This window comes from Clarias gariepinus, chromosome 15 (genome assembly GCF_024256425.1).
Source record: "Clarias gariepinus isolate MV-2021 ecotype Netherlands chromosome 15, CGAR_prim_01v2, whole genome shotgun sequence".
NCBI classification, from domain to species: domain Eukaryota; kingdom Metazoa; phylum Chordata; class Actinopteri; order Siluriformes; family Clariidae; genus Clarias; species Clarias gariepinus.
In genome coordinates this window covers 23838810-23865025 of record NC_071114.1, presented here as the reverse complement: position 1 = coordinate 23865025, position 26216 = coordinate 23838810, and the positions used below count along the sequence as shown (strand labels likewise).

The following is a 26216-nucleotide window of genomic DNA, read 5'->3' as shown; positions in this document are numbered from 1 at the left end:
TTGTGTGTGTGTAAGTATATGTATGCGTGTACAGACAGACATTTGTGTGCGCGTGCACATAAGTAAATGTTTAAGCTTTAGTTTTGGATAAAAAAAAATACAAAAATAAAAAATAATAATAATAATACAGTACACCCAAATTTACTAATGCCTAAAGTGCACGAGGCCCTTAAACCAGAATTACATGAATAAAAAAAATAAATAAATAAATAAAAATTTAGTAGTCTTGTGTGGAAGCGCTAGGCATATAAAGCATATGGATGCCAAGTATAAAATAAATAACGATTGACACTAAGAACAACAGTCATCTCATGACCACTTAAACAGGTTTAGCTGTCTTTTAGGTGGACAATGTATTGCCAAAGTTACAGTAGAAGCAAGACAAAGACCTTATTAATATTTACACAACCCTTAAATGTGTTCCGAAACTACTGAACAGTCCAAAATTACTTGATAGTCACACTTTAATTACACACAAACCCTAAAACACGCTTTAGCTGATATGCCGATGCTTAGGAATAGCCCCGAGAAGCCCCAGAATTGTAAAATGTCTGATTGCCCGGAGGTCACAACCAGGTGAAAATCTAACCAAAAATTTGTTAAAGACAAGATCTGAACCCGAAGTGAACTCTAGCATGCATGGTAGGAGATGCTTAGCGGGCATGGGAGTCAAATTTTTTATTCATAATGGAAACCAAACCCTTCACACGCGAACATTAATACACGCAAACAGATGTGGTAGGCCTGCATTACAGCACTAAACAAAGTTCAGCACATATCCACTCACAAACACACAATACTCAGAGTCTCACCTGAAATAGAGAAGCGCTGGAGTCATGCAGCAAGGTTTTAGGAGGTGCAGTAACTGATAAGGCAAGAGAACAGAGCCATCTCAGTTGACACAGAAAGCACCAGAAATATTCTAAGATGTAATGATGGTCTCTACTTTGTGCATAACAATGTGTTTATACTCACATAGATAGAATGGGAGATTGGGATCCTGTAGATGAGTCCTTACAAACTGCTTCAGAGCAGCAACTACAAAAATAACTCAGTTCTAATTTCACATCACAAAATGAACTTTTATAAGAAAGCACTACCAGTCAAAACTCTGGACACATTAGACAGCATATATAAAGTTTTCATTTAGAATTTAGGACACGTGGTGAAAAGCTTGGCCTGCCTGTAACCTTAAAAATCTTTAACAATATGACACGGATCTCAAAGCTCGCCCAAAGTGTGTCTGTAAATGCTCCTGCTGAAATACCCTCAGATAACGATTTTTTTCATACCACAAACTCTTTATTTTACTCCTTCCAAATATCCTCTATTTCAGTGACTTTGTAAATAAGCTATTGCTGAGCATGTTTTTTTGTATACACACAGGAGACATATCTGAATATCTAAAATGACTAAAAAGTGAATTTTGCATAATATGTCCTCATTAAATAAATTGTACAGTGTATGCTCTTTCAGAAGATCCAACCTGTTTCTAGTGGTCTAAAAAAGCCCTGGAGGACTTGTCTGTCAGGAAACTGAACTCTCAGGACCACCTGTATTAAAGGAAGATATGCATGAAGTAGCAGAAAAAAGTTAAGTGTTCATTAAATTTAATAAAATGAAATGTATGTAATATGATTAATGTAGCCGTTATAATATCGGTCACATACGGACATGTGCATCTTAAAAAAAATGTGATCCACTAATCCAGGCTTGTGTAAGCAACATTTTTTAGAGAGCCGCAACATGAGCAAGCTAAAGGTCTAAAAGACCCGGGCTCAGAGTATTGGCATAGAGGCTCACCTTAGGATACCTATCCATCTTCTCTTTCTCCTGAGCTTCCCTCAAAGACTGAGTCATCAGAGGGGCCTCCTCCAACACCCTCCTAAAGACACAGACAAAAAACAAACACTGAAATAAAAATGCGCGTGCTGCAAAGACAGAGAAAAAAATGTAAAAACAAAACACTGAAATAAAAATGCATGTGCTGCAAAGACAGAAGAAAACGTAAAAACAATTACAAAGAAATGCATCTGATTACTGATCCAGAGATTGTTAATAATATTCTGAGAATTACAGACCGGCATGTGGGCAGACATGAAAGGGAGACCGCGGCAGACAGAACCTCGTGGTTCCTTAATTTTATGGTTTATAATTAGAGTCAATTAAATGGCAGAAACCATGTCATCAGCCTGTCTGATCCTTCAATGGAGCAACAGCTAACGCGGCATAGTTTAAGCAAAGTGGGTGGAACACCTTGGGGCGCCTAGATCCTACCCAGAACGAATATAATTGCAAATAAGTCAATTAAGGTTAAGTGGAGGTCGCTGCTCGTAGTTGAAGAGCCGCACTCCAATGTTCGAGTAAAAAAGAAAAACATAAGTATGTACATGTGTACAAGAGTGTACTATATGCTAGCTACTCTAGGGCATGAATATGTTCTGTAGATAATGTAAACATTCACTATTAAATTATTTTAATGTACACAATTTATTGATAATTCATATCAAATAGCTCAGAGATATACAAGTTAAGGCATACAAGTTAAGGCATGTACTTAAAAGCAACATTTTGAACAAGTTACAGTAGCACCAGGGCAAAACTCAAGATCCAAATGACATGACACCAGACATTTGTGGTCAATGAAAATTGGGGTCTAATAAAACCTTTTTTTCACCAGACTGTTCCTTTATGAAGTCCATAACCATAAATGACCATAAAAATACATACACACAGGGATACCATCTAATGCAGAACAACAAATACCACCGCAAAAACACAGAGCAGACACAGACATGCACTACACAAAGACAGACAAACAAACACACATCAAAGAGCCGAGACAAAGATGAGGTCTTTGGTCACAGAAGCATGTCTGCTGCGGTAACACTAAAATGGTATTATGCACGCATAGCAAACAAAAAACATGCAACACACACACAAACAAACAGAGACATACACATATCTCTGATAGCCTGCATGGAGACAAGCTCATTTAAAAAAAAAAAAAAAAAAAACCTAAAGGATAAGGAAGGGATGGAGAAAGATGTTTTTGTAGCGTACCGCTTTCTGTGTATAAGTGAGGTTGGAAGGCAGTAATTTGGAGCCAGAATAACTCTCCTGTTTCCAAATGAAAGCCTGCCTGAAGAGTAGAGCATGCATGGGTGGGAGGGCAAAGGTCACCAAACCACGAGAGCGCACGCCTCTCTCTGCCCCCGTCTCCTGAGTTTGTGCATCTCTCAATCGCTCCAATCAATCATGTTCAAAGCATTTACAGTATTATAATAAAACTAATAGGGAATCATCAGAAGGTAGAGAAAAATTAAGTTAAAAAAAAAAAAAACGCCTGCTGTAACCTAAGCGCACAACATTCTGATCTACTCTAATCTCATTGTCCTAATTAACTGCTTTAATTAACCAGTAAGTGCTACAAGTCAAACCAAGGGGTGTTCAAGTCAAACTGGGCCTTTTGATTGTGCAGAATAACAGAACACAGTTATGAGAGTAAAAAATATACATTATATTTTTCCATATAATCCTCTGCTACACTAATGCACTTATTTCAGTGTTTCACTAGTGCTTAGATACCATCAAAGTAGAACAAGGTAGTTTGATTAGACTGCCTGCTTCACGTCTGAAACGCTGGCCTATCCCAGGAACTCCTTTAATGGCCAAAAAATGTGAAAATAGCTTGGAGCGTGGTCAAGGACTGAGCTAAGTTTCTGTAATGTGCAAGTGTTGTTTGAGTGATTGCATGTAATGTTTCCACAAACAGACACGTCTCTTCCTCAAGCTGACAAGCTATCCATCGATTTTCAAGGTGTTCCATTTGCTAAATATTCAAGGGAACGACTGCATTGTGCTCCGAGCCACCTCGTCTGGGATAGTCATTCACGGACATGCGGCCTTCTTTAAAATATTTGGTCCGTTCACATGTTTTACTGTGGCTATGAGTCTCATCACTGTTCTGTAAATGTCCATAAATGTAAATGGTTCATGCATTCATTCAAGAAAACTTTCATCACAAACACACATTTGGCTTGAACACCCCTCATATGTCCCTCTTGAATGTACTACACACAGTTTAGTCAAGATGAAATGAACCAGCTAGCCAGACTTAAATAATATCTTGAAAGTGATATATGAATAGAAAAAAAACAACTCTAGGAACTGACTTTTTGTCCAGGGTGCAAACATCATGTTCTACATCACGTTCTTACAAACAATTAATGACTGAGCTATTCAGGAATTTGTTTGGGTCTGTATTAGTGCATTTAACTAGCTTTTACATAACATCATACTTTCTTGAAGTAGCTTTTTTAGCGTAAATAGTTAGGTTTCCAGGGAACCAAAATTGGAGCTGCACAGCACATAAAAGCTTTATTTGCATCTTGGGTGGGCTAATGAATGTATGATTTGTATGATTTGTCCACAAACAGAAAGGTATATAAATATATGGAATCTCTGCTTGGTGCTTATTATAATGCAGCATTTTTGTACTTTTGAATTTTGAATTCGTCTAGCAAAATATTTTAACCCTTTAAAAGCGTATGATGCAGTATTTCTCCTTTATTATTATTTTTTTAGCAATTTCTACCACCGTAAAATTCATGAAAATGTAGTTCAGCATTGAATGTGTACCACTTAAAGAGGACAATAACAATTTCTCACTTTGACTTTCAAATTAACAATTAAAATGTGCATGCCAATATTCATATATATATATATATATATATATATATATATATATATATTATATAATGTGATAAAACATAAAATGTGGGCCCTTTACCAGCTCCTCATCTCACTGAACACACCTCTCACTCTTCAGCTGAGCAAACCTCTTCCTGACATCGTCCACCGTCACCTCAAAGAACTCGTCTGGCAGCTCCTTCTCATCATGCTGCCGCTGCGTTGTTGAGTCCAGGTCGAAGACAAGTGGTTCCCTGTCCACAGGCTGCAGTATTAAATAGGTAGACGGTAAGCAGACTTAATTATCCGTTCAACAAGAATTCATTAAAATCACCCTAAACGCATCAAATGTGTCTTTTTATTATTAAATTCTATCAGCAGGAGCTAAAAGGTTATTAGAAAATATTGGTGTTGAATATGTGACGAGAAAATTATGATGTCATGCCGTTATTGTGTCATAAAATACAACGCCCTATCAGGTTGTAATACTTAAAGACCATGCAGGAACAGAACTTTGGAATGTACACCACTGTGCAAAAGTCTTGAGCCCCCTCTTATTACTTCAGATTTTGCATCTAAAGCGCTGGAAATTCATGTGCTGTTAATGTGGTGCTTTAAGCTTCCTAAAAAAATTTTAAGCTCTCATTTGGTAATTTTTTTGTCTATCAATTTCAATCCAGTCCCTGTACCTAAGCAGTATCAGAGGAATCTTTTTTGTTTGTTAACCCACACAGTGACCTATGGATCACTAAAAAACATTTAACTCAAGGCATGAATCATTGAGAAACTTAGTATTATTCATTAGTATATTGGTGATAGTGGTTGAGACAGACAAGAGAGAAAATAAGGTTGCTGTTTAACCTGTTACATAAACAACCAATTTTTTAATTGTATTTATGCACTTTGCAGCCTGTCATAGTAAAATTTGTTCACATCTTTTTACCTTACTCTTCATAAACTTGCACAGTAAACTTTTTACAGACTTTTGCACAGTAAAAGTCGTAGTGCTGCGTTAACTGAAGTTCTGATATGAAAGTGTGTATGTGAGTTTAACAGCATGAACACTCCAGATAACTGCATTTTCACAAGCTTCCAAGCTTCCAAGCTGTTATGCCTGCCAAATATCCCTGTATTACCTCTAGATATTCCTCTGCCTCCTCTGAATCCTTTGCTCTGCATGTGGCACTAGAAGATCGCTGAAAATCAAAGAGAGAGAGAAAAAAAAAGATCAAAAGGGCAGCATAAAACAGTGAATGAGAAACACTAAAATGCTTTCCAACACTGGACCACATCCTTCTGTTCTGGACAGAGGAGTGACAGTACCACTATTTACTATAGATTTAACTGGGTGAAAAGAGAAAGAAAAAAGGAAAGAAAGAGATACAAATGCCCCATGTGACTGGAAGAGTCAGATTGTTCGTAAAGATTTGCCTCGATGCCCGTGCGTGTAGAATCATGTGCATGTTTGCTTATGTATGACGATATCTTCCTTTTTCTAAGGTATGTGTGAATAGACACAACAGCCACAAATGGAGCTTCCATCAGAGCGCTACTTCAAAGTCATTACAAGCGCAGGAGTTTTAAAGTGGAGAGAGGAAAGAAAAAAAGAAAGAAAAAAAAAAAAAAACACATACATTAGCAATCAAGCAACCCTCCAAAAAAAAAAAAAAAAAAAACGAATAGAATGAGGATATGAAATAATAATAATCATTCTGACAATACAATCTGAAAGAAATCAATCTATTTTATAAAAAGGAGTCTAATTATGCAGACAGGCATCTGTTAAAGGAAGTAGTGGTTAAGTTTTTTTAAACAAGATAAAAAAAGCTTTTAGTTGCGAATAGGGGTGAGTGATGTGACAACATGATAATGTTATCTAAAAAACATTCTTTTCTAAAAGTATTGTGCAAAAACAAAAGAAGTTAGACCAACTAGTTTTAAATCTATTTTATGAATAAAAGACAATGCAACCACCTATCTTAAGGAGATCACACATTATCAAACTCTGATGATGACAAAGCTATCATACAGTGGAATTGAGTGAAAGGCATGATGTTACTCCATTCCCTGTTCGAGGAAATAAACCTTACAAATCCCTAATAGGAAGAGCTTTGTGCTCTTTGCCCGTTTGAATCCTACCTGGACTTCATGGCTAGGTTTGGCCTTCTTGGCTTTTGGAGGCCCACTGGAGAGCGGTGAGGAAGAAGGCAACGCTGGTGAAGGCCACTCTCTCTGTTCATCACCTCCAGAACTACCAAGTCTCTGGCCACCACCACAGAAAGGCACGAAGTTGCTGGGCGTGGCTGAATCGGAATGAAATTTGTGAGAAGGTCCTGCTTGCTCTTCATCCACCCGTGGCACGGAACTGGCCTCGTGAGGCATCTGAGTACCATCTTGCCTGATTTTGGGCCGCACAACTTGCTGTTGGTCTTGAGACAGCTCTGCCTGTTCCTGTTGTACAGGAAGTGCTTGGCACAATTGGGCAGAAGCTTTAGGGGTCTGTGAGGGTGCACTAGGAGTTTCTGTGGGCACTGGGGCAGGTGTGGGCTCATCTGGCAGATGAGAGGGCTTGGGGTTAACAGCAGGAGAAGGCTGGGATGCGGGGGCAGCCGTGTCAGTTGGTGTAGCAGCTGTCTCCATGGGCTCTGTGCTCCCTGAAGTGTTACTGGCTTTCAGTACATACCTAAGAGAAGAAAGAAGTTTCAGCTTCAGCAATCCAAAGATGACAACTCCACCTGGCCACCCTGAAATGTCTTCTAGGTACGAGATGTTAGCAACATCTCACACCCAAGTGTGATGCATTCTGCAGGTACTGTTTTACTACATACCAGAAAACAGCTATTATGTACAAGGTATTCTTGCCCCCATTTATATAACCAAACCCCTGGCCAGGAATATAATCAATAATAACAGTGAGGCCCTAAAGTTGATTATATTTAAATAACAGCCATGTTGTGGTGCTCTATTGTTCTTATACTGATTCTTATATTGATGAATGACATTAACACAATGACAGATTGTACCTTTCAACCATACATAGCTCTCCTTTCATAAACTTCTGCCACTCATTATGTACCCTAATCTACATTGACTTTCATGATCTCAGTCTTGCATCACACTTTTTGCACTGCTGTTACATTTAATTGCTGTCTCAGTATTTGTACAACTCAATTTGCACTAATGTATCCGCTGATTATGCATCATCATTCACCTATATTTTGCTCATAATCATCTTATTTTATTTAATTTTTTTACATATTTTTCTTTGTACACTACATTGTACTTTATTTTTCTTTAAGTCATTTTAATTAAAGCATGGTTTGATGATCTTGCATGAGTTCAACTTATGTCTATTATATTACTATCCTAGCCACTGGGATCAATAAAGTATTTATTAAATTTTTAAACATTTTATATCAGACCAACTGTGAAACAAGCAAGTTTCTGCTAGAAATTATAACAGCTACAAAAAGCCAAACTCATGCACTAATTAAAACCAATATATTTAACTACCATTATAAGATCTGGGTTCATTAAAAATTTCAACACCTTATGACCATTTATAATCGGCCCTATGGTCTTAAATCACTGCTGGGTTTACAGATGGATGAGCGATCTAAAATGGCAGGATCTGCTAAAACAGCCAACTGCCAACATTTCCAATTAACATTACACTAATAACCTCATTCTAATTATCTTGTGGGCTCTGACCTCAGTATGGCATTGCCTCCAGTCAAGCCCAGAGACCTCAGAGTGGTCCTCCTAAGAGCCTCCTCTCCACTGACCTGCAAATGACCACACAGACACACACACGCGCACCAGTATCTCATCACATACTAATAAAATCCATCATCAGATTGAAAAAAAAGAAGGATTAAAAGAAGATAAAAGTCAAAGTAAAGGATCTTACCTCATCTCTCATGTAAACGCAGACTGGTGTGGCTCCTTGCACTTCCAATTCTGATATTCTGTTGGGTATAGAGACACATAAAGATGCATAACTATATCAGATTTACAAACCATCATCTATAAATTAGAAAGAAAAAGTGAATCTCTGTCACACTGTAGCCTATTTTTGATTTGGAGTAAAGCATCAAACAGCTCATGCATGACTAAGATTACATGTTCAAGTCCCCTGGGCCATTACTTTTTTGATGAAAGAAGAAAAAAAAAAAACAGCAAAAGAAACACTCAATTTGTTCCCCTCTCATTGCCGTCCTCTAAATTCCAAGACTGGAAGCTTCAGTGGAAAAAAAAGGAGAGAATTAAGTTGTAATGATGTCAGTGATGAAAAGCAGGCAGACAGACGAGAGAACACACTGGCTGGCAGCCAGTCCACTACAGCCAAACAAGAGCGAGACTTCAGAACAGGTGCCAAGCAACCTAGCGGCATGGGTGAGGTCTGCTGAGAAAAAGGGTGTGGCCTGAGATCAATGGCAGGGGTTTCGACTGCTGTTGGAGAAGAAACGTATGCGGTATTCACAGTTCACACAACATGGCACAAATCAAAAAACCACAGCAAAGGCACATCAAGGTTGCTGTTGATGCTGCTGATGACAAGGTCGTTCCCCATGGCCTTTGAAAATATAGACAGAAAAAAAAAAAATCACAAAAAATTTGGATTTACATGAAGTTTCCAGTTTATTAGTTAAGAAGTCTGTTCACCTAATAAACTGGTAACTCACAAATACAGTGTTTGCAGGTTATAAGGTTTACTGGTCTACTGCTTTGGAAAGCATTTTGCTGGTTAAAAAAAAAAGGGTTCAATTGTTTCCCGAGAGCAAGGAAAAAGTTTACATGCACCTTTTTGTTTTATTTAACTCCAGAAAAAAAAAATGTTACCTAAAGCAATTTACCAAAAATTGTGCACGTAATATTTTCTGTTGAACACATCTGATCAGAATAAATAAAAAAAGTACCCTTTTTTTGGAATGATTTTGACTTAGATCTTTGCTTTATCCTGATAAACACGGTTAACTAGTGTTTAGTTATATAGTTAATGAAAAAGTCAAACATACCCTGCCTTACGAACTTTTTTCAGTTCCCATGACAAGAATGTCACAACTTGCAAGCAAGGAAAATCGAGTTGCAATGAAAGCACAAACCAAATAACAGCTAATATCAAAGTAATAACATAGAGCTTAAGGAGGGGGGTTAATATCAGAGAGTTAAAAACATTGGCACAACGTTCAACTAGTCTAGAGTACATGTTGATTGGCTCAACTGCCATTTTTACTGTGGGAGAGAAAGGAAACTGCTCTTTTGGCCTGTTTTTGAGAAAGAACCCAGATGTTGAAATGAACAGCACCTATGCAAAACACAAGAAAACTTCAAAAGGTATGCTTAAAGTTCTTTTTGTAACTTCAACCGCTATTAAAAAAAAGCTTTAAAATTCTGCACCAGAGCCCACTTTGAGATTCACTGCATTAGAGGAAGCATTCAACAGAAATATAAAGTTTATGTGACTAATAAACCCGTCCTGATGGGAGTGGTACCTTCCAGGATAACCCCGCCCCACATCCACAGGATACACTAAATGAATAAGGTAATATTTTATAAATCATACACTATGGTCATCAATGGACCCAATTTAACATCTATGAGAATTTTAGGATCAAGTTTTTTTTTTTTTTTTTTTTTTAATATAACCATCATAAAAACACCCACTGAGAAAAACATATTTTTGGCAGACTAGTGTCCATCAATTTATCAGACTTGTAAAATCTGTGCCAAAGAACACTGTAGGTGTTCTGATGACTCATGGTGGTCTAACATCTTACAAACTCACTTTATATACACATAGGTTACAAATTAAATGTTGATTTTCCTTTAATCCGTAATCCTAAAAATCACACACCTGGTTTTGGGGAAGTGGTTGAGCAGATCCCATAAGTTTTGGCTGCTAGGGAAAGATCCCTGTAGACGAGATCCATCCTCCAATTGGAGTGCAATCCGAACCTGTGTACAAAAATCATAAACAAATCAGGTAATCATCTGAACAAATGAAAGTTTACATGGTGTTATGAATAAACCATATGGAAAAAAAAAATATTGCAATATATTTTTTCCAGATTTCCTCTCTAATTTAGTCGTGTCCATTTCCTCCCTATCACTACGGGGCTCCCACATTACTACTACCACCCAGTCAGGAGTGCCGAAGACTATCACGTGTCTCCTCCGAACCACATGACGCCAGCCTAGGGCTGGGCGATAAAACGATAACGATATGTATTGCGATAGACACGTGATCGATATCAATAAAAAATGTGTTCGATAAAACGTTCGATAATTTATATTCTTTGGCGGAAGTAAACAGAGGTCGCGAAGCTAGTTTGGTTGCTGTCATGCGCACTCGCTCCGCGACCGGCACTAGGACCCTGAAATAGTACGGTCGCAATTCAGGAAGTATAAAAGGAGACAAGATGGCGCTTCACATTGCTCAGTCATTGAGTCTGTCCATGCAGTTTCCAACGCTTCGCCGAATCTTATGTGATTTTGGGTCCAATTCCTGATTAAGTGTGTGTTGCTAGATCGCGGTGTTAGCTTCTCCGCTTTATTTTGTTGCTTCTCGCAGCAGCGCAACAGCCTGTCAATTCATGCCCATGCGGTGATGAGAAAGACAAACGAGTCGATGCATGTCCATTTTTTTATTTTCTGCGTTTTCAGGCGATATTACAAACTTCCGGGTGAATTCCGTACTTAAATCAAACCAAAAACTACTAAAAGAAAACAGGTTCAGGCTCTATATTCCAGCTCATCTCACATTTCCGCGTTCACGCACATTGGACTGCATTACCCACAAAGCATTGCCCGCACTGGACTACACTCCCGTAAACAGCTGTCGTAAAATCAACCTCTCTCCCGCAACAGCGGGTATAATTGTGTAAACTCTTGCTCTCGCCGTGAAAGAGTTCTTACAATGACTCGCGTGGTTATCCTGCCTGTTCGCGCTATTTCCGCGTTTGGATTTACCGTCCACGCTACAAGGGCTAACTGCTAGTCTTCTGGTCCGCTTCCGGTTGCCTGTGACAGTTGCATTAACAAAGGCACTCGCTCTCTGGTAACCTAGCAACGTTGGGAGTGATACAATACATGATTGACGTTAGTGTATCACGTTTGGTTGCGCCATGTCGTTGTCTCATGCTGTTCTGCTAAATTCCTCTTCAAAATCAGAAAATGCACTTTGCACTATTTTATTACACTTTATTAAGCATTTCTTACATTTTCTTTCATTTTGCGCCTTAAAATGAAAGTGTTAAGAGATAATTGTTAAGTGTTCATTGTGACTTTAGACTTATGTTTACATTTTAATTATTTGAGTTTTCCATGGTCATTGACATTTCTGTCTAAATAACTGAGGGGACTATGATCAGAGGAAGGTTAAGTTTAAAATAAAAATGTTTAAATGTAATATATTTTTCTCCTGGTCCTTATTTTAAATGGGTCATAAAAATATTAATAATTATCGATATCGACCGATATGAAACACTGATATCGTGATACAGTTTTCAGCCATATCGCCCAGCCCTACGCCAGCCAACCACATCTTTTCAAACTGCTAGCTCACGCACCGTTGGGAGTGGCGTAACACTCGGAGGACAAAGCTACCCGCACCTTCCGCTTGTGCCCTTGACACCCTCTGATTAGCTGTAGATTAACGTGAGAGCACTAAATACCTCTCATCCCTCCCCTCTCAGAGAGCTCGGCCAATCAGCTCTCTCTAGATCTCCGGGTGCGAGAGGTTACAGCATCACAGAAAATGAACTCGCGATCTACACATGATTGCTTGATCAGATGAGTGCTTTCAGATTAAGTTCTAACCTAAAGCCAACACATCACATCATATATATCAATCCTGATACATTAACGAAATGTTCAGCAAATACACAAGTGCCACAAAGTCAGAGATGATATGCCATACTTCCTCCACAGCACATGAATCAAAAACTGACTTGTGTGTTTTCACAGCATAACACTTGGCTTTAGAGTTTTAACTGTCCAGTTGCCCTTTAGAGAATATATCCAAGATCTCAGAAAACTCACATTCTGACAACCGTGATTTTGACATAATCAGCTTTTTTGTTCGGGTACGCTTTCATGATTTCTATACTAACAGTTTGGTTCTGTGGGACCTGCATTTTGACTGCTCCACATAAATGTGGTAACAATGACATGAAGACATGATCTGCGAGAAAATGTGATTCGCAGGGATTTATTTAAAGTAAATGTAATTTGCAGTCAGTGATAAAGCTGTTCTTTTACGGTTTTTGACATGGGATGTTTTGTAGTCAGATAAGATTTGCAGAGGTTTTTTTTCTTATTAGCTTTAAGGCAGAGGAAATAAAGAGCAGCTGGTGAAAGAATTGCTGTTTATAACTGCTATAACATAAGTGATAACAGGGACTAACGTTTCTTATGGACTTTACACAACTGTGAAATGATAAAAATTATTGTTGGTCTTGGCAAATTGCTGTGGTATAAAAAGAATAAACAGCTTCAGGAAGTGCTGTTAGAAGAAAACAATCAACACCTTGATTGTAACAGGAACTCTGCTGTGCTGTGTTGGATTAATCATACTATCACAACAGTGATTATTTTTCTATAATAGCATGCTGTTGGGTTTGATTCCTTATATAACAACATGTTTAGAGCTAAGGAATAGAACCCAAATGTGCAATAGGGCCAAGAGCGAACACTCCATGAAAGCCACAGATAAATGCAGATCCTGGTCAGTGGAACAAAGCCAGTGTTTATACGCAGCATGAGTTGCCCTGATGTAATGATTCAGCGCTGGGTAAATGTACCACAACCGCACTTGGACATGAATGAACATTTCTTCCCTGTCTTACATCCCGTAAACATGAGTGAGAGGGGTGGTGTTGAGCATTAGTGGTTAGCGCTATTCCCAACAGCCACAGTCACCCTGGCCAGCGATCATTTCCCCTTGATCCTTCGCTCACAGATTAGGGAAGATGGAGCGCGTAAGAGACAGATTCTGGTCTGCTTTCATCCTCCGTTCCAGAAACAAGCACGCGCGCACACAAAGTCTGCTTCTCTCGATCCTCTGCTTATAAACACATTCTTCTGCATCAATAAACCAGAACTGATGGCAGGTACACATGCAGGCAGCATATGAACAATTGTGTCCATCGGTGCCTTCACAGGCCAGCCAAACACATGTTTTAGCCATGGAGCGTGAACCTGGCCACCATTTTAAACAGTCGTCGCTCTCTGTTTTGACTGTGGGTGGCCCAGCCGGCACACATGGATGACAGAGGCTAAGGAAGGCTGCCGCAGATTGACGACGTCATTAACCTTGGCCTCGGTCTTGACCTCAATTTCCGCACTTCCGAAGTCATCGAGCGCCGAGATAAAAGTTCTTCCAACATGCCAGCGACACTTATCACGCCCTCAAACATCTCAGACATGTGAATAAACATTCTATACAAGTTTAAAGTCATAATTTATTTGTTTAAGTTATTTAAAACCACCATAAACAAGCAGCAAAGATGAAACAGCAAAGAAAAAAAGACAGATTAAGTAATGGCGGCAGAGTGGTGTAAACAAAACAGACTTGTATGAAAACTCGGACGTGGGACTGGGAGGGAAAAATGAAACAATAACTTGAAAAAAGCCTCTAAATTCTTAATGTTTAATTAGCACACATTCTAAAATGCACAAAATCTATACAAGATATCTTAAAAGTCTTTCATAAACTTCCTTGATTACACCGCCACTCGCCCTAATGATGCGACCAATAGTTCTGGACAATTTTATACCACGCTTCAACTGAATTAATACGATTTATCTAGAGGTCATGGCCTAGCATCGTATTTCTTACAATGATCCAAATAATCTTTTAAAGTTGTTTTTAAAGAATCAAAGTCGAGTAATTTTGCAGCCCTTCATACTCGAATAATACACAAATGTTTGTTGCAATGAACAGTTCACTTATTATGAAACTTAGGAGTGTCGGTTATGTGTTCTGCTTTTACATGAAGAACAATAGGCCATCTGCTTTTATGACCAGTCGCTTTTATACGGCTTTTATTCGTCCTAGTGTTTAACCAACTCATATTACATAACAAGGTGATGCTATTGGTATGAGTAAGTCCTTTTTCCCTAAAGGTTTAAGATGTGGTTTCAGTAAACAATATATTTTCATAATGCATTGCAAGTTTTTAAAGTTTGGTTTTAAAATTTAAAAGATTCAAATACACCACAAATAATTAGTGGACAAATTCTTGCCTGTAGTGCCTTTGCTTTAGTCTGTTATTCAACTTTTGCTGTATTGCCTCCCCAATACCCTTCAACTTTGTTTTTTAAACCCCTTCAAGTGGCTTTGCTGTCTGCCAGGCCACTATAATAAATAAGATGCTGTTCTTAATGACTTGACTGGATTAATTTATTCATACATCCATCTTTCAGTAAGTGTTTTATCCTGGTCAGGTCCTCATTAGATCAGAAGCTTTCAAAACTCTTTCAGTTTTTCACACTTAATTGTACAACAGATTTCATTTAAACTGCTTACATTTACTTTTTAGTCCGTCGAGAGACACACAATGAACTCATTTATTAAAAATCAAACCTTTTCTTTTAGCGCCAAACCCCTTTTATTTCATACTTTAAAGCAGTTAGAGCTCCATGACTTCTTGGGAAATTAGTCAAAAGAATTGAAAACCTGGATTTGGGAAAGTACTGCCATTTCTCCTGGCACATCCTTTCGAATGATTTGATCTCTCAAGTTCAACCCAGTTTAATGAGGGGAATCTATGAACTGCCTTCATAGGAGATCCGTGGACCTGAAGAAGTTGAAATCTGGACTTAGGCTGGGCCTCAGTAATAATATTCACAGACTTCCCAGACACTTTAGAGCTATATTTACTGTACGTTTTGGATTGTTGTCATGCGGAAATATGAACCTTCATCAAAGTGTAAGGTAGTGTATCTTCAGAAGCAGTTTTCTTTTTTCCACGGATCACGGTCTGTTTATCATTTCATTAATCCTTCCCTGGATTCTGACCACTCAACCTGTCCATGCTGCTAAGAAGCTGCCAAATAGCACAATGCTGCCAACACCATGCTTCAGCATAGGGATGTCATGGGCCAGTTGATTAGCAGTGTCTGGCTTTTGTCAGGGATTCAAGCCTCATCAGAGCAAAGAATCCTGTTCCTCATGCCTTCTCATTTTCCTTTAAATGCCTGCCATATGCCTTTCCTCAAGAAATGGCTTCCGTCTGGAGATTCTTCAATAAAGGCATGATTAATGGAGTTTTTCTAAGATGGCTGTCTTTTTGGTAGCTTCTCCACTGCTATAAAGGACATCTAAAGCTCGATTATAGTACCGATTGAGCTCTTAATCACCTTCCTGACCAAGGCCCTTCTAATCTGGTTTAGGAGTTTAAATATGCTTTTGGGTGAGAACTGGTTGTCCAAACTTTACTTCACAATAGGAGAGCTTTACAAATGTCCTGGATTTGTCTCTCCAAGTAATTTAATTATGGAGGTCAAATAAGAGTTTCTTAGGACCTCAGGGATTCATGGTATGGTTTTTGAATGAACAGATCAAATATCTGTCTTGAACTGGTATTGGCCTGGAACTCACCAATCCACTTTTGTATGTTGTGAACGAGCTTGGAGATACCCAACATCTGATTTATTTATTTTATCATAACCTCTTAAGTAACTTAAAGGGAACAATAACAATCCTCCTGCAACACTCTCTAAACAGCTGGTAAAGTGAGGGGGAAACTATTGGTACTGCACACTCTTGGAGCTCTAATTTTGAGTTCTACCAAATCCTCTTTATAGTTGAGTACTTGAGTAAACAATCCATTACTACATGTTTTGAGCTTTATTAAACTCAGATCTAATAAGAACTCTTCGCTCAAACACTGGTGCTGGACAAACATCCATTAACCCTCACCCATAATCAAAAAGGCTTGAAGTAATTAGTTTCTTCCAAAAACAAGCAATCAGCTGCAACCAATATGAGGTCTTGTCAGAGAGACAGGGGCGTGTTAACGAAACCTGCTTGGCAGATGTGCCCACCTCAGGCCAGTTCAAAGATGGCACTTTGTGACACAAACCAGAGGAAGGAGAAAAAGTCTGTTTATAGACTGCTTTAAGACTTGAAAAAGACGCCATGGCCATCTCGTATCCGACGAGACACAGCCACATGGCCCTGTAATGCGGACGCTTGATTATGCCAGCGCACAAACAGAAACTAAGCGAGAGGTGTATGAGTGTATGTGGTTAGGAAAAATGCATGTAAATGTTCAAAGCAGACAAATAAATGTTTTGGACCACAGAATCAAACAAGGCGCTGATTATTTTTATGACCCATGTTGTAGCAATAAGTGGGAGCACACGTTATGTTCTGGACACCGGGAGAGCTACGTAAATCAATCACACAGCACCACAGGTTTTAAGCACTTTCTCTCACGAATAAGCCCAAAATACAGGACACCACACACTCTCCTTAAGTCATTTAATTTGTGCCAGCACTACAATCTGCATGATGGAATGAGGCAAAGACGCATTCTTCTGTGCATGCAGTCTCGTGTCGGCATGTGCAAAATTTTTAACTAAATTACACTACCTTTCCCACAACACACAATGAACTCTAATTGGAACCTTAAATACAGCTTCATTGTAATTCATAAAATAAATGAGCTTCATGTCAATGTTTTGGGCAGTTAGACTTTTAGATCATATTGCGGATCACTGTGTCTGCCAAATTAAACAACTAACTGAGAATACAATCAGAAATATTATTACATTAAAAACCGTAAAATAGGAACATTTCATGTTTCTATTAAGAAAGGTATCAGGTTCTTGCTTGCAAGATTTCAAATGCTGATGGTGCCAAAGGCATCTTTCCTGATGCCCGCGGTAACAATGGCCACTCATCGGCATCTGAGTGGCTATTGAGCATGTATGTGAAGCAATTCAGACAGCATTTATGCTGTTGGCTGGCTTTGTGTCTTGGACAAACTAAATGTTAGCCTCCACCCTTTTTGGTTTGCCCTGATGGCACAGATGTACAGGTCCTTCTCAAACAATTAGCATATTGTGATAAAGTTCATTATTTTCTGTAATGTAATGATAAACATTAGACTTTCATACATTTCAGATTCGTTACACACAACTAAAGTAGTTCAAGCCTTTTAATTGTTTTAATAGTGATGATTTTGGCATACAGCTCATGAAAACCCAAAATTCCTATCTCAAAAAATTAGCATATTTCATCCGACCAATAAAAGTGTTTTTAATACAAAAAAAAAAGTCAACCTTCAAATAATTATGTTCAGTTATGCACTCAATACTTGGTCGGGAACCCTTTTGCAGAAATGACTGCTTCAATGCGGCATGGCATGGAGGCAATCAGCTTGTGGCACTGCTGAGGTGTTATGGAGGCCCAGGATGCTTCGATAGCGGCCTTAAGCTCATCCAGAGTGTTGGGTCTTGCGTCTTTCTCTTCACAATATCCCACAGATTCTCTATGGGGTTCAGGTCAGGAGAGTTGGCAGGCCAATTGAGCACAGTAATACCATGGTCAGTAAACCACTTACCAGTGGTTTGGCACTGTGAGCAGGTGCCAGATCGTGCTGAAAAATTAAATCAAATTAAATCTTCATCTCCATAAAGCTTTTCAGCAGATGGACGCATGAAGTGCTCCAAAATCTCCTGATAGCTAGCTGCATTGACCCTGCCCTTGATAAAACACAACACCAGCAGCTGACATGGCACCCCAGACCATCACTGACTGTGGGTACATGATACTGGCATTTCCCTCTCCCCAGTCTTCCTCCAGACTCTGGCACTTGATTTCCAAATGACATGCAAAATTTGCTTTCATCCGAAAAAAGTACTTTGAACCACTGAGCAACAGAGTCTAGTGCTGCTTCTCTGTAGCCTAAGTCAGGCGCTTCTGCCGCTGTTTCTGGTTCAAAAGTGGCTTGACCTGGGAAATGCGGCCCATTTCCTGCACACGCCTGTACACGGTCGCTCTGGATGTTTCTACTCCAGACTCAGTCCACCTCTTCCGCAGGTCCGGCAAGGTCTGGAATCGGTCCTTCTCCACAATCTTCCTCAGGGTCCGGTCACCTCTTCTCTTTGTGCAGCGATTTCTGCCACACGTTTTTCTTCCCACAGACTTCCCACTGAGGTGCCGTGATACAGCACTCTGGGAACAGCCTATTTGTTCAGAAATTTCTTTGTGTCTTACCCTCTTGCTTGAGGGTGTCAATGATGGCCTTCTGGACAGCAGTCAGGTCGGCAGTCTTACCCATGATTGCGGTTTTGAGTAATGAACCAGGCTGGGAGTTTTTAAAAGCCTCAGGAATCTTTTGCAGGTGTTTAGAGTTAATTAGTTGATTCAGATGATTAGGTTAATAGCTTGTTTAGAGAACCTTTTCATGATATGCAAATTTTTTAAAATAGGAATTTGGGGTTTTCATGAGCTGTATGCCAAAATCATCAATATTAAAATAATTAAAAGGCTTGAACTACTTCAGTTGTGTGTAATGAATCTAAAATATATGAAAGTCTAATGTTTATCAGTACATTACAGAAAATAATGAACTTTATCACAGTATGCTAATTTTTTGAGAAGGACCTGTATGTACAATGAGGAAAAAAAGTATTTAGTCAGCCACCAATTGTGCAATTTCTTTCTCCTAAAAAGATGAGAGGGGCCTGTAATTTTCCTCATAGGTACAGTATACCTCAACTATGACAAAATAAGAAAAAAAAATCGAAGGAAAAAAAAGGATTTTTAAGGAATTTGCTAATTATGGTGAAAAATAAGTATTTGGTTATTAAAATTTCATCTGAATACCGTTACATACCCTTTGTTAGCAATGACAGATATCAAATGTTTTCTCTAAGTCTTCACAAGGTTTTCACGCACTGTTGCTCGTATTTTGGCCCATTCCTCCATGCACATCTCCTCTAGAGCAGTGATGTTTTGGGGCTGTCGCTGGGCAACATGAACTTTCAAATCCCTCCAAAGATTTTCTATGGGGTTGACATCTGGAGACTGGCTAGGCCACTCCAGGACCTTGAAATTCTTCTTACGAAGCCATTTCTTAGTTGCCCGGGCGGTGTGTTTAGGATCATTGTCATGCTGAAAGACCCAGCCACGTTTCATCTTCAATGCTCTGCTGATGGAAGGAGGTTTTCACTCAAAATCACACGATACATGGCCCCATTCATTCTTTCCTTTACACAGATCAGTCGTCCTGGTCCCTTCGCAGAAGAAAACAGCCCCGAAGCATGATGTTTCCACCCCCATGCTTCACAGTAGGTATGTTTTTTTGGGATGCTACTCAGCACTCTTTTTTCTCCAAACACGAAGTTCTATTTTGGTTTCATCTGACATTCTCCCAATCCTATTCTGGATTTACATTTGGGCATTTGGCAGATGCTCTTATCCAGAGCGACTTACATTTTTATCTCATTACACATCTGAGCAGTTCAGGGTTAAGGGCCTTGCTCAAGGGCCCAACAGTGGCAACTTGGTGGTTGTGGGGTTTGAACCTGGGATCTTCCGACCATAGTCCAATGCCTTAACCACTGAGCTTAAGCAGGGGGACATGTCTGGTACTGCAGTATTTGAGTCCCTGGAAGCGCAGTGCGTTACTGATGGTAGCCTTTGCTACTTTGGTCCCAGCTCTCTGCTGCTCTATCACTAGGTGATGGTGGGTGTGGTTCTGGCATTTTTGCTCACAGTTCTTGTGATCTTTTTGACCCCACCGGGTGAGATCTTGCGTGGAGCCCCAGATCGAGGGAGATTATCAGTGGTCTTGTATGTCTTCCATTTTCTAATAATTGCTCCCACAGTTGATTTCTGTACACCAAGCTGCTTACCTATTGCAGATTCAGTCTTCGCAGCCTGGTGCAGGTCTACAATTTTGTTTCTGGTGTCCTTTGACAGCTCCTTGGTCTTGCCTATAGTGGAGTTTGGAGTGTGACTGTTTAAGGTTGTGGACAGGTGTCTTTTATACTGATAACAGATGGCATTAATACAGGTGGAGGACAGAGGAGTCTCTTAAAGAAGAAGATACAGATCTGTAAAAGCCAGAAATCTTGTTTGTTTGTAGGTGGCAAAATACTTATTTTCCACCATAATTTGCAAATAAATTCTTTAAAAATTCTACAATGTTTTTTTTATATCCCATAATACATTTTCTTACCGCATGAACTTTCACACACAATCCCATGCTTTCTGGGTGCAAGGGATGGCTTTTTTTTTTTTTTTTAACAGTCCAGCAGAGCAAAACTCAAAGTCTATTAGAAATTGATCTAACTCCATCACGTAAAACGTCTTGGAGAAGCACAATCACTTTACTTTTAGTATAAATTTTACCCTCCCACCTCGAGTCTGTCTGTGTGGGGTGCTTGGTGGGTTTCCTCTAGTTATGCCAGTTTCCTCCCACAGTACAAAGCCATGCAGATTAGGCTAATTGGTGTTCCCAAATTCCCTGAAATGTGTAAATGAGTGGGTGGTGCCCCGCGATGAATTCTAACTCTGTCCAGGGTGTACTCCATCTTGTGCCTGAAGTTTCCTGGGATAGCCTCAAGGCTTCCCATGAGCCTTTATATAGGACAGGCAGCATATAAGATAAATGAAAAAAATATTCTACCAGATAGGCTCTGCATCCCAAAGTCTAAATTTTAAATGTTTAAAAAAAGCATTTTGCATGCAACATAACTTTATCCATTTTGGCACTTAGTAATTATAACCTAAAGCTTGGCTACTACTCACTGTGTTCTCCCACTGCCACTGGTTGGTGACCGATCACTGAGACACTGCGAGAGATGCTACTGTGAGCTAATACAAGCTTTACTCAAGTACATATGTAAATTTCTACTTTTACTTAAGTACCCATCTTTGCATAGTATTATATATATATTTGGGGTTGGGGGGTAAAATGTATCAAACGAGTCAGATATTTCTGACACTGCTTCACCTAGTCGCAATCATTAGATCAAAGTAGAAAATATATATATAAAATAAACACACTTATAACTAGTTACATCAATAAACTCGGCCAACTTTTTAGTGGTAATGTGAATGATGTGCAGAATTAAACAAGCAGGAAAGCAATCAGACTAAATGATGTGTTATGCAATGGACAAGAATGCTAATAACCCCAAATACTGACAAAGACTAAAAAAAATACCACAGACACGCTCTGCACATTTTCCCACATGGTACTATTTTACAACACTGGGAACCAGATTTAATTTCAACAGTTAAAACTTTACCATCACATTCTTCATGCCACTACTTTTTGTTGTTGAAAAAAAAAATGAATGAAAAAATGCCTTCCATTATTCTATTAGATATAGTAAGTTCCTATAAGCAAATAGAAATAATGACAATTATAAAAGAAACACTTTTACCCCTGGGTAATCATGCAATTCGTTAAATTAGAATTGCTGAATCTGTTACTCTCCTGAAATTTTAAGAGCAACAACCTTTTATGTTTGTTTACACAAAAATAAAAACGACCCAGGTCAGAGAAGAATGTACACGGTTATGCTGGTAACTTAAATAACCTCTCCTTAAGTGCTGTGGAGAGGAGAAAGGCATCAAAACATTAAATGCACAAAACATTGAACCTTGAGGTGGATGGGCTCCTACAGGAGAAGTATCACTCAGTATGTTGACATGCACGATCAAGTTGAGCTAAGGTTATAGCTTGACTAGGCCATTTAATTAGACCACTGTCCGCATCCTGTTATACAAGCATTGGAATCAATTTATTGATCAAAGTATGTCAGTCTCCGCTTCAATAAGTGTCGATATGCCCTCTTACAACTAGTTAGTATTGTATAAGAGAGGGTTTATTTAAATTGCTCTTAACATCAGTGTCTTTTAGCCATGCTTACAAGGAGATATGCCCCCACCTATAAACCTGTCCTTTAGTTCCAGCAACTTGTGATTCCTGGTATATACCCATATATTTATGGGTTTGGAATAGGCTCCAGATCCACCCCCACTGTGACCAGGATAAAGTGGTTACTGAAGATGAACTTAATTACTTTTACTGTCTTTTTTCTTGCTTCACATTCTTACTGAAATTTGCTGGACAGGTGATCACATAGCTTGCCAATCACCTAGTTCATGGTGACATCACAGCACCATTTTTTTTTTTATTATTTAATTATGTTTATCCTAAATATAAACAATTTAATCCTTCCAACTACATTAAAATATTACAAAGACCCAATTACGCACTGTGGTATCTGCTCCTGTACGTTGCTGTGTGCTTGGCACCACTTCTAACTTGGCATTGTTTGGCAGGTTGGCAAACCTCCACTGCAGCGTCAGGTCCAGCACATTCCTCTGAAACCTGTGGAAAGAAAGACACAAGAGGTTTAGAGATAATGTAAAGTACTGAAGCATCAGCTAGGAACAATGTACAGTATATACACCTACATACATATAGATATACATACACACAGATACATATACATGTACACAGTGCCTAGCCAAAAAAAAAAGGTCACACACACTAATATTGCATTGGACTGCTGTTTGTTATGATCAGAGCAATAAGCTTATGCAGTGTCACAACATTTATTTCAGTCCAGAGTCACATTAATGTCTCTCCAAGATCTTGTATTGATAACGGGAGAGACGGACCACTGTGTAAAGCCTCCTTTAGCACATTCCGTAGATTCTGAATGCAGTAATTAACCAATGGAAGGCTCTTAATTGTTTGCATAGTTAAATCCAGGTGGTGAGTACTTTTTTTGGCCAGACAGTGTGTGTGTGTATATATATGTGTGTGTACACACAGTAGATACTTTTTAGGCAGAAGTGAAAACTGTAAAAAAATGATTATGCTTTCAAAATAAGAATGCTTTCAAAAATAAGCGTTAATATTTTATTTATATCAATTAACTAAATAAACAGTAAACGAACAGAAGAGAAATCCAAATCAATCAAGATCTGGTGTGACCATCCAAAACAGCATCAATTCCTCTAGATACATTTAAACACAGTTTTTTAGAGAAACCCGGTAGGTAAGTTGTACCAAACATTTTGGAGTACTAACCAAAGGTGTCCTGTGGCTGTAGCCTGCCTCGAATTCTTCTCTCTCTTCATGTAATCTTAGAAAATCCTAGTGATGTTGAGATCAGGGCTTTGTGGGGACCTAACCATCACTTCCAGGACTCCTTGTTGTTCTCTACACTTAAGATCGTTCTTAATGAACCTGGCTAGCACTTATTATTGTACTGCTCTCCAGCCTTTTGGCAAACAACCTGCCTGCTGCTACAGACGTAAATTTCATTTTGATTCAGCGGTCCATCGCATCTGCTGCCTTTTTTCTGAACCCCAGTTCCCATGTTTTCATATGGAGTCGCCTTGTTTCCATGTTGAAGGTATAGTTTTTGGGCAGCAATTCTTCCCTGAAGACCACTTCTGGCCAGACTTCTCTGGACAGTAGATGGGTGTACCCGAGTACCACTGGATTCCACCAGTTCTTTGCAAGACATCTTCTGATGTCAAAGGGAAGTAAGCATGTTGTGTTTTTTATCTGCTGCAACCACTGGGTCTACAGTCGTCAACTTTTATTTGTGCTTCTTCAAAATCGCTTGAAGAGCATTTTGAAAACCCAACATCTTGAAAAAATCAGCCTGCTTTGAAATCGATGCCTAGTAGAGACCTTGCTGATTCCACCACATCTTTTAAATTTAAACGTGGGATCGCTAATGATGTTGCTTTGGAATTTGAATCCTCTGAAACTGTGCAAGAGAACAACACACTGTATCAGCAAAATTATGCCCAAAGTTATTCAAGTGACTATTCTGAGGAAATAGCGTTTTCATTCTCCGTATCCCGCTCATACTTAGCGACATGCCATTTGACTTTAAACGCCTTTAATTTCCAGTTTGCCTCGCCTTTGCCATGACTGTCAATAGAGGGAAAAGGAATCTCTTAAAGTTGTCGGCATTAATGCTGAAACCCCATGTTTCACCCATGATCAGTTTGTATGTCACATGTTCAAGAATGGGTATAATGACTGTATTTCAACCTATAAATAAAATTGATCATTAGCGGCTGGTTAATCATACACCTGACTTTGATCCTCCGAAAATCCCGGACCTTGCACAAGTGTAAGAATTGATGCTGGTTTGAAGCCAAAGGGGAGACACACCAAAAATGTATTTTCATTTATATTTATCTTCTATTTGTTCGCTTTGCATTCGTATGTGTATTTACATGCATGAAAGAATAAATAAAATTAATAAATATTGTTTTTTTTTTGTTGTTAAAAACATTCATAGTTTACATCAATTCTTCACTCCTGCCTAAAACCTTTGCACAATACTATAAGAGAGAGTGTGTGTATAATAATTTTCTGCACTTACTTCAGTCCGTATTCATCCGGATTAAAACCATGTTTCTTGCACACTTCCTCAAGAACCTGCAGGTGTAAAACAGAGCGAGTCGAAATCGCAAAAGATATATGTAAATAAATTTTGCAAACTCATCATGCCAACACAGCTAAACGCTAATTCAATGGAAGAGTCCCAAATTGCTCGCCTCTACCTACACCTGAGCACTTCACACACTGTGCACTAAGAGGCTGCTGAGCCCTTTGTAGCTGACTACAGAGCCAGCGGAAGCTGCTTTGGGAATCGACCATTGTTCGTAACAACATAATTTCCCGAAAAAAACAACAGCTCCCACTACAATTAAAACGCAACTATAATATTTTATATTTCACAACTTCCGGGATCATATTTACCTGAAGCAGCGGTGTGTTTTGGGAGACTTTTACAGTTTGCCTTCTTCCGTTAGGAGAAAGAACAGATACTGCTAAGCTGCTGGCTGCCATGGCAAAATGACGTCAGCGTGTTTGTTTGAAACAACTTTATTGCAATTCGCAACGAGGACAAAAAGGGCCCAGGAAAGTGTGTGTGTGTGTGTGTGTGTTGTCAGGTGGTTCAAAACAGGAAAAAAAAAAAAAAAAAGATCAACGTGGTGATTCAAAATAGGTGGTTTTATTTGACTGAGTGAGTAGATAGACAGATAAACAGACTGACTATATGGCCAAAGTAAAGTAAAGTGGCCAAACCTGCAATGACATTGTATCCAAATACCTATACTTCAATATGGAGTTGGCCCCCCTTTTGCAACTATATTTTGTAGTGTTTCTGTGGGAATTTGCATTCATTCCTGTAGAGCATTTATGAAGTCAGGCACCAATGTTGGACTAAAAGGCCTGGCTCGCAGTCTTCATTCTAGTTCATCCCAAAGGTGCTTAATGGTCAAGTTCTTCCACACCAGACTCATCAAACCATGTCTTTATAGTCCTTGCTTTATGCACAGTGGCACAGTCATGTTGGGATAGAAAAGGGCCTTCCCCAAACTGTTGACACAAAATTGGAAGCATAGCATTGTCCAAGATGTCTTGCTATCCTGAAGCATTCACTGGGGATAAGGGGCCTAATTGAAACGCTTGAATTTAATAATTAACAGGTTTGACACAATTCTTTTT

At 39.0% G+C, this 26216-nt stretch overlaps 1 protein-coding gene across 1 annotated transcript in view; it reads right to left on the bottom strand.

Annotated features, from left to right (window-relative positions):
* aspscr1 (ASPSCR1 tether for SLC2A4, UBX domain containing) overlaps window positions 1–25559 on the bottom strand; it is a 38485-nt gene extending 12926 nt beyond the window's left edge. The window contains exons 1-13 of the mRNA XM_053513294.1: window positions 25464–25559; window positions 25084–25139; window positions 22943–23057; window positions 10550–10650; window positions 8603–8660; window positions 8404–8477; window positions 6832–7375; window positions 5829–5888; window positions 4818–4957; window positions 1804–1885; window positions 1487–1553; window positions 976–1038; window positions 813–865 (exon numbers count right to left, since the gene is read on the bottom strand). Coding sequence (XP_053369269.1) covers window positions 813–865; window positions 976–1038; window positions 1487–1553; window positions 1804–1885; window positions 4818–4957; window positions 5829–5888; window positions 6832–7375; window positions 8404–8477; window positions 8603–8660; window positions 10550–10650; window positions 22943–23057; window positions 25084–25139; window positions 25464–25553 — 1503 coding nt within the window. The 5' untranslated portion in view covers window positions 25554–25559. The remainder of the gene's footprint in view (window positions 1–812; window positions 866–975; window positions 1039–1486; window positions 1554–1803; window positions 1886–4817; window positions 4958–5828; window positions 5889–6831; window positions 7376–8403; window positions 8478–8602; window positions 8661–10549; window positions 10651–22942; window positions 23058–25083; window positions 25140–25463) is intronic.
* Window positions 25560–26216: the final 657 nt, after the last annotated feature.